Raw genomic sequence first — 14311 nt, 5'->3', positions numbered from 1 at the left:
GACAGTGCCCAGGCCCTGAGTTCAAGGCCTGGCCAAAAAAAAAAAAGTGGGGCTGGGAAGGTGGCTCAGTGGTAGAGTGCTTGCCTTGCATGCAGGAGGCCCTGGGTTCTATTATTCAGCACTGCATAAGCAGAAAAAGCCAGAAGTAGCACTGTGACTCAAGTGACAGAGCGCTAGCCTTGAACAGAAGAGCTGAGGGACAGCACCTAGGCCCAGAGTTCAGGCGCCACAACCAACCAAAACAAAAACAAAAACAAAAAACAAAAAAAGTGAAATCTTAGAAGCCCAGCTTCCCCCAGGAAGTAAGCCCAACTAACTCTTGTCTTCTCTCTCTTTGCTGAGGATACCAGCTAAACTCTAATGAGCCCAGCAGGTCAGACTCTTAGGTCTGGACATGAACTGTGTGACAGTCTTTCTAGCAACTACCTCATGCAATTATTGAGAGAATTATGTAGTCTTTCTTTTTTTTTTTTTGGGTCCCGTCGTGGGCCTGAACTCTGGGCCTGGGCGCTGTCCCTCAGTTCTTCAGCTCAAGGCTAGCGCTCTACCACTTGAGCCACAGCGCCACTTCCGGCTTTTTTTTTCTTTTTTTTGCTTATGTGGTGCTGAGGAATCGAACCCAGGGCCTCTGGCTTGCAAGGCAAGCGCTCTACCACTGAGCCACCTTCCCAGCCCCTGTAGTCTTTCTTTTAAAAAAAAAAATTTTTTTGTCAGTCATGGGGCTTAAACCCAGTCATGGGTTCTGTTCCTGAGCTCTTTCTTTTGCTCAAGGCTAGTGCGCTACCACTTTTTTTTTTTTTTTTTTTGTCGGTCGTGGGGCTTGAACTCTGGGCCTGGGCGCTGTCCCTCAGCTCTTCAGCTCAAGGCGAGCGCTCTACCACTTGAGCTACAGCGCCACTTCCGGTTTTCTGGTGGTTTATTGGAGATAGGAGTCTCATGGTCTCTCCTGCCCCGGCTGGCTTTGAACCGCGATCCTCAGATCTCAGTCTCCTGAGTAGCTAGGATTACAGGCGTGAGCCACCAGCGCCTGGCTTGCGCTACCACTTTGAACCACAGTGCCACTTCTGGTTTTCTGGTGGTGAATTGAAGATAAGATAAAGAGTCTCATGGACTTTCCTGCCTAGCTTGGCTTTGAACCATGACCCTCAGATCTCAGCCTCCTGGAGCATTTAGGATTATAGGCATGGGCCACTGATACCTGGCTTTAGTCATGTGTGTGTGTGTGTGTGTGTGTGTGTGTGTGTGTGTGTGCGCGCACACGCGCCATACTGGGGCTTGAACTCGGGGCTTGGGTAATATCTGTTAGGTTTTTCCACTCAAGGATCGCACTCTTCCACTTGAAGCACAGCTCCACTTCCAGTTTTTTTTTTTGGTCCGGTCGTGGGGCCTGAACTCTGGGCCTGGGCGCTGTCCCTCAGCTCTTCAGCTCAAGGATAGCATTCTACCACTTGAGCCACAGCACCATTTCCGGCTTTTTTCTTTTTGCTTATGTGGTGCTGAGGAATCGAACTCAGGGCCTCAGGCATGCAAGGCAAGCGCTCTACCACTGAGCCACCTTCCCAGCCCTCCACTTCCAGTTTTTGAGTGGTTAAATTGGAGATAAGAGTCACAGGCATTCCAAGCCAGGCTGGCTTTGAACTGTGATTCTCAGACCTTAGCCTCCTGAGTAGCTAGAATTTCAGGCCTGAGCCACCAGAGTCCAGCCCCTTTTTAATTTTCATTATTATTAATTTTTTGTATGTGGCAGTAATGGGGCTTGAACTCAGTGCCTAGATGCTGTCCCTTAGTTGTTTGTTTGTTTGTTTGTTTTTACTAAAGCTGGTGTTCTACCACTTGGGACAGTCTTCCACTTCCAGCTTTTTGGTGGTTAACTGGGAATAAGAGTCTCTTACTTTTGTCTTTCCAGGCTGGCTTCAGACCACAATCCTCAAATTTCAGCCTTCTGAGTAGCTGATTACAGGTGTTGAGCCAACAGTACCTAGCTAAGGTCAGATTCTGAATGTCTGGGGTTAGACTTCAATATAGGCATTTTGGGAGGAATGCCAATTAATCCTCTAGTGTCTTTGACTATAGTTACAGAAAAGTCTTGTCCCATTGCTGCTTAAGAACCCCTCCTCCCACACACACCCCACTATCATTGTTACAGAATGATGGGCAGTGTGATAATTGATTAGAACCTTCACAATCCAGTTTGTGCCAACTCATCCCAGGAACTCATTTTCAGAAGCATTTCTACTCCTCATCCCTATACCTCACACTGCAATCCCTCTGGAGATACAAGCTTGTATGCCCTGTCTTTTGGGCAGGTTAGGCTCTCATCTCTATCCTCTGCAAGCCTTCTTTTTGTTTTTTGTTTTTTTTGTTTGTTTTTTGCTGGTCATGGGGCCTGAACTCTGGGTCTGGGCGCTGTCCCTCAGCTCTTCAGCTCAAGGCTAGCGCTCTACCACTGGAGCCACAGCGCCACTTCCGGTTTTTTCTGTTTATGTGGTGCTGAGGAATCGAACCCAGGGCCTCATGCTTGCAAGGCATGCATTCTACCGCTGAGCTACCTTCCCAGCCCCGTCTGCAAGCCTTCTTAACATACTTCCTCCTCCTCCTCCTCCTCTTCCTCCTCCTCCTCCTCCTCCTCCTCTTCATCCTCCTCTTCCTCCTCCTCCTCTTCCTCCCTGAGCCTTTTTTACTCAAGGCTAGCCAAGCTCCATTTCCAGCTTTTGGGGTAGTTAATTGGAAATGTCTTACAAGCTTTCTTACCTGGGCTGTCTTTGAACCTTGATCCTATGATTACAGGCCTGAGCCACCTGTGCCTGGCAATGCTTTGATTCCTCCCTCGGGTCTTGAGATAGTTTGCAGAGCAATGTGGGGGCATAGCTGTCCCGTGTCCTCCCCAACTAAGCATGCATCTGTGCAGCTAGCCCTGCACTCCAGGGCTTTGCAGATGGTCCCACCAGATGGTTCAGACCAGATGCTTCATGGGACTTGAACTCTGGGACTGGGCTCTGTCCCTCAGCTCTTCGGCTCAAGGCAAACGCTCTACCACTTGAGCCACAGTGCCACTTCTGGTTTTCTGATGGCTTATTGGTGATGAATCTCACTGACTTTACGGCCCGGGCTGGCTTTGAACCTCGGATCCTCAGATCTCAGCCTCCTGAGAAGCTGGGATTACAGGCGTGAGCCACCAGCGGCTGTTTCCGACCTGCTAGACTACCAGGCCTTTAGCTTCTTTAAAATGCTCTCCCTGAGCAAGGGAAGGGGCGACATCAAAAAAGAAATGTACTCTTTATCGTCTGTAACTGTAACACCTCTGTACATCACCTTTATAATAACAATAAAACGTTTTAAATATAAAAAAGATGTTCTGGCGCCCCCTGGAAGGCGCCGGTGGGGTGGGGGGCGACACACTGTAACAAAGTCCAGTCACACGAACAGAGAGTCGTCTTTATTGCCTTTTTACTAGGGACTGACACCGGCGAGCAAAAGGGAGAAGACAGGACCCGAACAGGGACAGGAGAGAAGGGTTCAGATTCCGGGCCGCCCGGCGGGCACGGCTGCAGCGGCTGCAGCGGCGGGACAAGGTGGGCCGGGGCAGGGCCGGGCCGGGGGCTCTGCGCCTGCGCGGCGGCGGCCCATGGTCAGGATGCCCGCGGCGTGGTTGCCGCTGGCCTGCAGGAGGCGCTGCAGCCGGCCCTGGAGGCCCGGGGGTCCCAGCCTCCGCTTGCCCAGCGTGAGGATGCCGGCGGCGTGATTGCCCGCGCCGTGCAGCAGCTCGTACAGGCGACAGGAGCACGTCTTCTGGCGACAGCAATCAGGCAGAGGCTGCGCGGCCGCCCCGGGGGACAGGAGCGCGGGCGGCAGCAGCAGCAGCAGCAACAATGTCACAGCCGCCCAGGAGACCTAGGGAGGGAGGCAGAGACAAGAATGCTGGAGGTCTTCCTCTCTCCCGGCCCATCCACTAGCCTCCATTGCTCAGGCCCTAACTCTTCTAACCTTGTGCTGACAATCAGTTTTCCTGCTTCTGTCCTTGCTGTCTCCTTTGCTAGCTCATCCTGCAAGACCCAGCAGAGTATCTCCCCCAGGAAGTCCATTGGAGATTGCCTGTCCCCATATTAAAGGCTTACCATTCCACCTAGAGACAGGTGTGTCTGAGTCTGTCTGCTCCAGGTTTTTCATTATTGTTGTTTTTGGTTTGTTTGTGGGTTTTTTTTCCCTCTTTTTTTTTTTTTTCTCTTCTCTAAGTCATGAGGCTTGAACTCAGGACCTGGGCACTGTCCCTGAGCTCTTCAGCTCAAGGCGAGCACTCTACCACTTGAGCCATGGAGCCACTTCCAGTTTTTTGAGTGGTTAATTGGAGATAAGTGTTTCACAGGGATTTTTTTGCCCAGGCTGGCTTCGAACCAAGATCCTCAGATCTCAGCCTCCTGACTAGCTAGGATTACAGAGTAGTTAGGATTACAGATGTGAGCCATCAGCACCCAGCCAGAAGTTGTTTTTAACATGGGGAAAACAGAAGCCTTAGTTAAAGTCACCCTCCCCACCCCCTTGCCCACACAGCAAGCAAACAGGTAGAAATCCATGATCAGCAGTACTCTAGGCTGTTGAATCCTCTGCCTTTTGCCCTTGCAGGGGAAACAGGACACCATGACTTCTGACCCATTTTGCACTCTTTAGAACAAAGTTCCTCTACCTGTACAGTGCAGGGTTACTGGGAGGATGAGAAGTCAGGTACAAACAGGCACATAGTAAATCCTCAATAAACATAAGCTCTTAGAAGAACAGGGCACAGGACATGGTGTTAGCTAAGTCAGGTTAGTGGCCAGGAGTTCACATTAGGGAAACACTTTTGGCCTTTTCTCCAGCCCCCTGAGCAAGCATTCCTTTTACCTCCCTGCTATGGTGTCTTTACCTTTGTGGAAGGAAGCTTCATGGCGTCAGGTTAGGCCGAAAAGGAAGTGTCTGCAGTGCAGAGGTCCAAATAGCTGCACAGCTTGAGACCAGCGTCTGGGTGTGACCCACTAGCAGGGGTCCAGGGTTTATAGTGCTCTGAGATGGCGGGGACACGAGGATCACTTGCGTCCTTTCCAGAGCCAGACAAAGGCCAGTCTAAGATTAGTATCCCAAAATGGGGGCCGTCTCCAGGTTGGGCCTAAGGAATGGCGGTGGAGGGATTAGGAGGCCCGGGTTGGATGTCTGTGACCTTGGTTCCCCTCTTTTGTCTATCTGCCTGCTCCTTGGAGATGGGGTGGTCTCCCAGCACTAATGAGGCCACCTTGCACCCAGGAATCTGACTGGATAATAGAAGCCTAAGCCTTCTCTGGGGCACTGCCTGGGACAATGCGGGAGAGGGCAGCTACTAATTAGGGGCAGCATTGTGCCTGTGTGTCCATTGTGTTGAGACAGAACAAGCCCCCACCCTTCCCTGTCACTGCCTCTGGGATCTGTCAGGTTCCAGAGCCTTCTTCCTCCATGGAGACAGTTTCTGAGCTGCTTTCCCCTGCTGCCCAGCTTTCCTTTCCTTCTACCCATTCCACCAATCTTCATGATGGAAAACCCTGGAGAGCCACTGCAGGCAGTAGGAGCAAAATGCAGCCAGGCTTGGTTCCTGCTAGAAGCTGGTGGAACAGTATCCTCCTCATTTCTTCTTCTTCCCCCCATCTCCATGGGATCCCCTTTTCTCCACTGATTTTTTTTTTTTTTGTCAGTGGTGAGACTTGAACTCAGGGCCTGAGCACTGTCCCTCAGCTCTTTTGCTCAAGGCTAGTGCTCTACCACTTTGAGCCACAGCTCCACTTCCAGTTTTCTGGTGGTTAATTGGAGATAAGATCCTCATGGAATTTCCTGCCTGAGCTGGCTTTGAACCACTATCCTCAGATCTCAGCCTCCTGAGTAGCTAGGATTACAGGTATGAACCACTGGTGCCTAGCCCCCTTCTCTATCTTTAGTGGTAGATCCATTTAGCATGAAGGACTCATATTCTCTGTAAACTTAGCTTCTATTTAGGGCACTGTAACCGAGCCCCTGTTCTAGGCCAGCCTCGCGTAGCACGAGTGCAGCAAAGTACATAGGCCTGCTTTCAAGAAACACACAAGTCTGAGTGTGGTGACATTTGACACAAGAATTCAAGAGAGGGAAGAATAGTCATCAGCAAAGACTTCCGCCTGGGTTGCAGGGATGGGGAGGGGAAGTGAGAGGAGAGCTGGGGCTCTTGAAGGCTTTGTCTGAAAAGTAGACAAGTAGGTTAAAGGAACAGGCGTGCTTCAGAAGAGACAACTGATAAAAGTTGGAGGTGACAGGGCTTTGCTCACGTGGGGTGGGGGCGTGGTACTCAGTATGGAGAAAAGAGAAATGACTGTGAGGGCCAGCATTGTCTTTTCTTTTTTATTCTGTGCCAGTACTGGGCTTGAACTCTGGGCACTGTACTCTTAACTTGGCTTTTTTACTCAAGGCTGTTCTGATCCTTACACCTGAGTAGCTAGAATTATAGGTGTGAGCTACCAGCACCAGACAAGAATGTTCAAAGGACCTAATGGTTCAAGTTGATTGGTCTTCCTCTGTCGATGGAGAGCCACTGTGGGGTGGGGTTGAAATGGGAAAGTCGTGGGCTGTGGTGGAGGTGGCTGACAAGGGAGGGGCCCACCCTCGGGGACCCTAGAGGGACTGAGTTGCAGTGCAGAGGTAGAATTGGAAGTTCAACAAATGATCCAGAACAGAGCAGCCTTGATTTAGGACCTATGGGGCCTTAGGAAATCACACAAGGTGGGAGGCTCAGTTTCCCCACTGCTCTGAATTTGCTTCCTACTGTGATGACGTTGTAATTTGAAGTATAGCTCCCCCTATGCCCACATAGAAGTGAGTTGTGGTTGTTTGGTCAGAAAAGGGTCCTTATAGGGCACTGGACGTTGTGAACAGCTTTTTCACCTTTCAGCTTTGCTGGTGACTCAGGCGGAAGCTGAAAGGCAGTCTGTGTTTTCTAGGTTGCCTTAGGCAAGAAGGAGCTGCTCAATCCTCCAGGAAGCACTTCAGATTGAGCAAAGGAGGAGGGTCATAGTAACTCACTACTGCTGCAGGTGGCTTCCAATCACCCTGCTGGGGACCCTCAAGAGATCTTACAGAAAGAACACACTTGAAACTTGTCTTACTCAGAGAAACGATGCTGAGGTTTTTATTCATCAACTCCTGTCCCACATACTGATGAAGGACATGAATTCCAATTTATTTTGGCCCACCCCAATACATGGGTCAAGTGGCCAGAGAACACCACTGGGCTGAGAGACACAGGAAACCATTGGTATGACTGGGAATCCTCTAGTAATGTCCTCCATAGCCGGCCAAGGTGGATATGGGCAGGGCACTGCTGCATTCTGCTATAGTCCTAAAGCTCACACTTCAGAATTAGCCAACAAAGGCCAACATTTCCCATCAGGCCCAGGGGCTCTGATGAGCCAATGTCAAGTGAAAGTCTCTGGCCAAGGACTCTCCATCCAGAGAGGCCTCAGAGGAAAGAGTCAGGCTGGTGCTGTGGATAGCAGGGCTGTAGGCACCCGTGGCTCAGGACACTACCCTTCTCTGCAGGAGCTGGGCCAGGTGCCTATGCCTAAGGACCCGGGGCATGGAGGGAGGGAAGGAAGCTGAGGGGCAGGAGGCCAGGGCAGCCCGGAGTGCTTGGAAGGCCCCTGGCCCCACCAGGTGCACCCTGGCAGGGCCCACGCTGCCTCTGAACCGCAGAGACTTGTAGTGAGGCGAGGCTTCCTGGAGGCAGTGGTCCAGCTGAGAACAGAATGGTCAGAGGCCGGCATGAGGCTGTGTATACATGACTATGCTTGGGGAGGTGGGTAACATGCATTCAGCACCCTTCCCATCCTGAGCCCTGGAAAGGGGCCTCTCCCCCCCTGCCTCTCTCTCCCTGTCACTGCCCTGGGGATGTGTGGAATGGAGAACAGGTGGTCACCTCCTGGCCCCATCCCCTTTACCTTTTCTCGATTTCCTTCCGACAGATTCCGCAGCCCCCTCAGCTCCACAAACACCTCGTAGTGCGGAGCAGAGCCGTCAGAGGAGTCTGCAGACAAACCCCACATGCACACGTTTTTCCTGAGAATGGGGTGGTTTTCAGGGCCAACACCCTTTGCCCCCATCTCTTCTTCCCTCTTCTGAGGCTCATGGGGGGACAGGGGGGGACAAGGGCAAATGGAAAAGAACCTAGAGCCTAATCTTAAATGTGAGACAGGTCAGGAAAGGAAGTAGGTAAAAAGTGCAGCAGGAAAGAAGGGAGTTAGATCCAAAGAGGGACTTTTGTTAGGAGCAGTAAAGGAAGTGGATCCTTTCCTTCTTTTTAGAGGTCTCCTGGCAGGATGGATATAGATTATGGCAACCCTTACCCAGAATGCTGCTTTCCACACAGCCATGGTCCAACAGCTTAGCTCCTGGCCACTGTCCCACTGCCTGGGCCAGGGCTTCGGAGAACATCTTCTCACCAGTCATTTCTCCCCGTACACTCAGAGTCTGGTCCAGCCTGGGGGAGGAAGAGGGCAAAGGCAGTGGTGCTCAGTATACAAGGACAGCCCTTCAGTACCCCTGGGGTTGCTTACCTGTACATGAATCTGACAACTGGACACTTATTATAGGCACCAACCACCTGTACCACATCACCCAAGCGGCACCTGAGGGAGGAGGGTTGGGAGAGAGGGTGAGCTCACCCCCTTGCTCGCCCCCCTCCCCCAGCGGGGCATCAGAAGGCCTGAGGTAGCAGGGGCAGGGGCAGCGGATCACCTGGTCAGGCTGACGTGGTCAGTCAGCACCAGCTCATACTCCTTGCCCCTTTGGGCTTCAGTCAGAAGGAAGGTGGGAGCTGTCTCCTCTTGAGTGTCTTCCTTGATTGGGAGCAGCTCAATAAAAGGGGCTCCAGGGTGCAGGAGGTAGAGCTCATGGGGCTGCTCTGGCCATAAGTTTAGGCCTACCACCCCTGCAGGGAGCAAAGCAACTTCTTTGCCATCTGGTGGTGCACTGACATCAGACAACAGCAGCAGGCCGCCAAGCCTTATCCTGGACTCCGGGCCCCCCTTTCTCCCCATCCTCCTCCCCATTCTTTCTGGCTTCTAGGCCCAGCCTTGTTTGTTCCCTTCTGGGAAGAGGCAGGCAGAGGGCTGTGGCTTTAGAGGTAGCAGAGCAGAGAGTAAATCCTAAAACTGGGGGGTTTCATGCAACATTCCTGCTTCTCTGTGAACCTGAGTGTTCACACATCTGTGAGATACAGCTGAGAATCCCCAGTGTGTACAGTGTATGAAGCATTCAAGGAGTCTGTAGGACTCAGTGTATGGCCGAGACTGTATAACCTGTGACCCATCCCTGCTCCACCCAGCCTGCATTCAGCTGACCTCCAGAAGCAGCATAGGCAGGAGAGAAGAAGGCTAGCCCTTGACACCACAAAGCCCCAAGGGCAGCCACTGCCTCCGCCTGTCCTCCTGCATCCAGAGTCACCACCACCCGCAGCTGTGGCCACAGCCGAAGGGCCAGTCCTCGGGATCCCTGCTTTAGGGCCTCCCGCAGCTCAGCTGCCCGTTTGGGGAGCGGCGCCCCTGTGTTCCCAGCAGCTATTGCCTCCGCCAGTTCTTCGCCCTTGACCTCCAGGCCTGAGAAGACATCCAGGAGCTCCACTGCTGTTCCAGCCTCCAGTGCTCTCAGCCCTGGGGACCTGAGTGCCATGAGCAACAGGGCCTCAGTGTCCTTGGCCCCTGGGGGTCTTGCCCAGCTCAGGATACTCCCAGGCCAGGGGAGAGGGCTGGGCCATGGAGATGTGGGGGTCACACAGGCAGTCCCTCCTGGAGCTAGCACTTCTGGATAGGCCTTGTTTAGGGCTACAAGACCTAGTAGGGTGGCCTGATGGGGGAAACAAGAAAGGCTGTTAGGAGTCAGGTGCTAGTGGCTCACATCTATAATCCAAAGCTACTCAGGAGGCTGAGGTCTGAGGATCATGGTTCAAAGCCAGCCCAGACAGAAAAATCTGTGAGACTCTCATCTCTAGCCAGCAAATGAACAAACAAATAAATCAATAAAATTTAAAAAGCCAGAAGTGGAACTGTGGCTCAAGTGATAGAATGCTAGCCTTGAGCAAAAAAGGGACGGTGCCTAGGTCCTGAGTTCAAGCCCAGACCATCAAAAATAAAAGAAAGAAAGAAAGAATAGAAAGAAAGAAAGAAAGAAAGAAGAAAAGAAAAAAAGCTGTTAGTCTGACTTCACAGCCAGACCCTAAATGGCCAGTCTGAGTGTACTTGTCAACTCTGACCAAAGCATTTGGCAGTAAGTAGAGGTCTTGGTGTGCTAGGCTCTGGCCATTCCAGTTTACCTGCAGAGAGGCCTCTCCTGAGTACTGGTTGGAGATAGGTGGTGGGAGGTGGGCCTCATTTTCTTCCTCTGGGGCTTGGCTGGGATTGGTCAATGGAAGACGATTCCGAAAGGTGTTCATATCTGTAGCCCCAAAGACACAAGAAACACCTCAAGAGGATGCATAGTTTCTCAAGAGTTTCAAGCAACACTAGTGAGACCTTTCTGGAAGGAACCCAGCACAGGGCTTGGTATGGGAGAACATCTAGAAGAGGTGGGGAAGAACTATGAGTAGAGAAAGAGAGAAAAAAAGGAAGGACAAGGGGTTATAAAAGGGACCAGGGTTACAGGGAGCCAGTGGCTCACACCGGTTATCCTAGCTACTGAAGAGTCTGAGATCTGAGGATTGAGATTTTCAAGTCCATAACACTCTTATCTCCAATTAACCAGCCAGAAGCCAGAAGTGGAGCTATGGTTCAAGTGGTGAAGAACCGGACTTTGAGTGAAAAAGCTCAGGGACAGCACCTAAGTCCAGAGTTCAAGCCCTAGGACAGGCATCAAAAGAAGAAAAGAAAACAGCTAAGGGACAGTAACCAGGTTCTGAGTTTAGGCCCAAGTACCAGGAGGTCCTGAATTCAAGTCAGAGTAGCAGCATGCGCGCGCACACACACACACACACACACACACGGTAAGAAAATTCATCTTATGTGAAATGGACAACCAATCCTGGGCCCTGGTGGGTCTCTGGGCCAGGACACACTGAGTTGGTAATGGGGATTGGGACAGTGTTCAGATTCTAGAATCTGACTATACTGTGGACTTGCTTTCAAACCTCCCCAGCCCCTGGGAAACACACCTGTGCTCCCCTTGGAGGAACAGCGGGGTCCCCAGGCTCTCTGTAGACACCAGGTCAGGGCTTGCTGCTGACTCTCCTCCACACACAGTGTGGTCTGTTCTAGTCTCCGCTGCTGCCACGTAGCTGCCCAGCACAGGACCCTCCATGCCACACGGTGCTGAAGGTTGGCAAGCCAGGGCAGCCTGGCCTCCAGGGATATCTGCTGCCCAAGCAAGGTGAATGTGGGCAGCAGCAGCATGAGAAGCAGCAGCAGCAGCAACCACAGCAACATCTCCACACAGTCCTGGGAGGAGAAAGGAACCCGTGGGGCCCTGCGGAGATGCCCCCGCCCCCACTACCACCGAAAAACCAAGGGAAGGGAAGTTACAAAGAAGACAGGACCCTGCTGGGCAAGGGATAGTGTGGAGGATACTGAGGCTGACCTGAGTTCAGACCCTGCCTCTGCTGCTTGTTAGCTGAGTGGTCCTGGGTTACTGGTGCTGAGCTCACTTCCTGATCCTACAATAGGGAAGAATAATTAGTTCCCGCAGAAGGCAGAGGGTGTGGGGCACTGGCCTGACACTGAACCACAGCTACTTAACGAATGACATCTTTGGCTTTGTTTTCTCCCAGGATCCTCCCTGTCCCAGCTTGGTGGACCTTTGAAGCCCTAGGTAGTGGAGTCCAGGTCCACAAGCACCTATCCCACCCACTTCCACTTACTCCCAGATCCCTCCCCCCCCCTCCACCCCCAAGCCCCTCAGTGCCTGCAGTCTCAAAATACATCCGGCGAGAAAGGTGGAGCGATGGCTTTAATGGGCTGGACATAAATGAGGAAATCCGGCAAGAAGAGGGAGGAGCTGGGGGGGTGCTCTTAAAGGGACCAGACCTAAGGGACAACAAATTGCGTGCTGGCTCAGGCCAGTAGGTGAGGGAGTTCAACCCAGAGAAGCTGATTCTCAAACATGGGCAGGTGAAGGAAGAAAAGGCTGAGTGTGGAAAAGAGAACCATTAAACAGCTTGAATCGTGAGGGAAGGACTCTTCATCCTGGAGCAGGTTCAAGTCAGAGAACTGCTAAAAACTAAAAGCTGCCAGGCAGCAGTGGCTCATGCCTGTAATGCTAGCAAAGCAGGAGGCTGAGATCTAAGGATTATAGTTTGAAGCCAGCAGAGGCTGGAAAGTCTGTGGGGCTCTTATCTCCAGTTAACCACCAAAAAAGCTAGAAGTGGCGTTGTAGCTCAAGTGGTAGAGTGCTAGCCTTGAGGGAAAAAACCAAAAACTCTCAGGGACAGCTCCAGACATACAAACAGATAAAAGAGCATTTCACTCCAGAAATCTTTTTTCAAGAAAGTTAATAACTTTTTCCTTTCTTGGTTTTGTTTTTGTTTGTTTTTTCTTTTTGGTGGTACTGGGGTTTGAACTCAGGGCTTCATGCTTGATAGGCTGACACCCTAGCACTCCACCTAGCCTGGCTATTTGCTAGCTAATTGGAGATGGAGTCTAGACTTCTCTGTTCTTGAGTGGCAATCCTTTAGATCTCAGCCTCCTGAAAAGCTAGTATTGCAGTCATGAGGCATTGGCACGTAGCCAACTTCTACCACTAAGCAAGCACTAAACTAGAATAAGATGTGTCTCATAAGCAAACTGCCAAGAAATTACCAAGACAGAAGGAGACCTCATCCTTTTATACAGACAAGCAGATGCCCTCTATTACACATTTCCAAGATAAACAATAACCCATCCTTAAGTAAGACAACTTGACAGCACTGGTTTGTGTTTTTGTGGTGGTTGTGTTTGTTTTTTAACTAATACTTTATCCAGGCTCTACCTGGTTAATTGGCATGAGTGTCTGCATTAATTTGTTGACTTATCTCAAAGTAAAACAATTTATTTATTTATTTTGTCAGTCATGGGGCCTGAACTCTGGACCACTTCCGGCTTTTTCCTTTTGCTTCTGTGGTGCTGAGGGATCGAACCCAGGGCCTCAGGCATGCAAGGCAAGCACTCTACCACTGAGCCACCTTCCCAGCCCCTACTCTACCACTTTGAGTCACAGAACCACTTCTGGTTTTTGAGTGGTTAATTGGAGATAAGAGTCTCACAGGGGGCTGGGAAGGTGGCTCAGCGGCAGAGCGCTTGCCTTGCAATGCATGAGGCCCTGGGTTCGATTCCTCAGCACCACATAAGCAAAAAGAAAAAAGCCGGAAGTGGTGCTATGGCTCAAGTGGTAGAGTGCTAGCCTTGAGCTGAAGAGCTGAGGGACAGCGCCCAGGCTCAGAGTTCAGGCCCCACAACCAGACCAAAAAAAAAAAAAAAGAGTCTCACAGCAACTTTTCTGCCTGGACTGGTTTCGAACCATAATCCTCAAATCCTCAGATCTCAGCAGCTTTAGTAGCTAGGATTATAGGCATGAGCCACTGGGGTCTGGCAAATCTATGATTTGATTTTTTTTTCTTTTCTTTTTTATTTACTTCCTTTTTTTTGGGGGGGGGCACAGTCGTGGGGCCTGAACTCTGGTCCTAGGCACTGTCCCTCAGCTCTTCAGCTCAAGGCTAGTGCTCTACCACTTGAGCCACAACACCACTTCCGGCTTTTTTCTTTTTGCTTCTGTGGTGCTGAGGGATCGAATCCAGGGCTTCATGCATGCAAGGCAAGTGCTCTACCACTGAGCCACCTTCCCAGCCCCTATTTTTATTAACTTTTAAAGATAGGATCGTGCTAACATTTTCTAGACTGGCCTCATACTCACCATCCTCCTGTACCTGCCTACTGGGTAGCTGGGATTACATGCTTGCATTACCATACCTGGCTACAGTAGTGTTTCCTTCCTTTCTTCCTTCTTCCCTCCCTCCCTCCCTTCCTTTTTGTGCTGCTCCTAGGGCTTAAACTAAGGGCCTAGGCATTGTCCCTGAGCTTTTTTCCCCAAGGCTATAGCACTCTACCACTTGAACCTCAGATCCATTTTCAGTTTTTTTGGTAGTTAATTGGCAATGTCTCCCGGATTTTCTCCAACCTGAGCTGGCTTTGAATCTCAATCCTCAGATCTCAGCATCCTGAGTAGCTAGGATTAGAGGCTTGAGCCAGCAGCACCCTAGAGTTTCTTAAAATGAAGATGTGGTTAACTCTAACTCTAACTTTCTGAAACTATTTCATCAGGTGCAATG

General features: G+C 51.1%; 2 protein-coding genes across 2 annotated transcripts; both read right to left on the bottom strand.

The window, feature by feature from the left end:
• Positions 1 to 3516: 3516 nt before the first annotated feature.
• Positions 3517 to 4921, bottom strand: Hcrt (hypocretin neuropeptide precursor). Its single transcript, XM_042670650.1, has 2 exons — positions 4901 to 4921; positions 3517 to 3891 (listed from the first exon to the last, which is right to left on the bottom strand). Exons 1-2 carry the CDS (start codon positions 4919 to 4921, stop codon positions 3517 to 3519), a joined length of 396 nt encoding a protein of 131 aa, XP_042526584.1.
• Positions 4922 to 7129: 2208 nt separating this feature from the next.
• On the bottom strand, positions 7130 to 11831 carry Ghdc (GH3 domain containing). The gene is made up of 10 exons (XM_042670639.1): positions 11749 to 11831; positions 11590 to 11665; positions 11168 to 11450; positions 10334 to 10455; positions 9366 to 9867; positions 8761 to 8953; positions 8580 to 8651; positions 8370 to 8503; positions 7965 to 8050; positions 7130 to 7761 (listed from the first exon to the last, which is right to left on the bottom strand). The coding sequence occupies exons 3-10, from the start codon at positions 11436 to 11438 to the stop codon at positions 7543 to 7545; spliced, it is 1599 nt and encodes a 532-aa protein (XP_042526573.1). The 5' UTR covers positions 11439 to 11450; positions 11590 to 11665; positions 11749 to 11831; the 3' UTR covers positions 7130 to 7542.
• Positions 11832 to 14311: the final 2480 nt, after the last annotated feature.

Source organism: Dipodomys spectabilis, unplaced genomic scaffold, assembly GCF_019054845.1.
Source record: "Dipodomys spectabilis isolate Male_0828 unplaced genomic scaffold, ASM1905484v1 ptg000018l, whole genome shotgun sequence".
NCBI classification, from domain to species: Eukaryota; Metazoa; Chordata; class Mammalia; order Rodentia; family Heteromyidae; genus Dipodomys; species Dipodomys spectabilis.
This window is presented reverse-complemented; position numbering and strand designations above follow the sequence as displayed.

Coding starts and splice junctions, on each gene's coding strand:
- Hcrt (XM_042670650.1), bottom strand. CDS start 4,921: ATGAAGCTTCCTTCCACAAAG. Junction 3,892..4,900: donor TGAAGCTTCCTTCCACAAAG/GTAAAGACACCA, acceptor CTCCCTCCCTAG/GTCTCCTGGGCGGCTGTGAC.
- Ghdc (XM_042670639.1), bottom strand. CDS start 11,438: ATGTTGCTGTGGTTGCTGCTGCTGCTGCTTCTCATGCTGCTGCTGCCC. Junction 9,868..10,333: donor CAGGAGAGGCCTCTCTGCAG/GTAAACTGGAAT, acceptor TTCCCCCATCAG/GCCACCCTACTAGGTCTTGT. Junction 8,652..8,760: donor GACCACGTCAGCCTGACCAG/GTGATCCGCTGC, acceptor CTCCTCCCTCAG/GTGCCGCTTGGGTGATGTGG.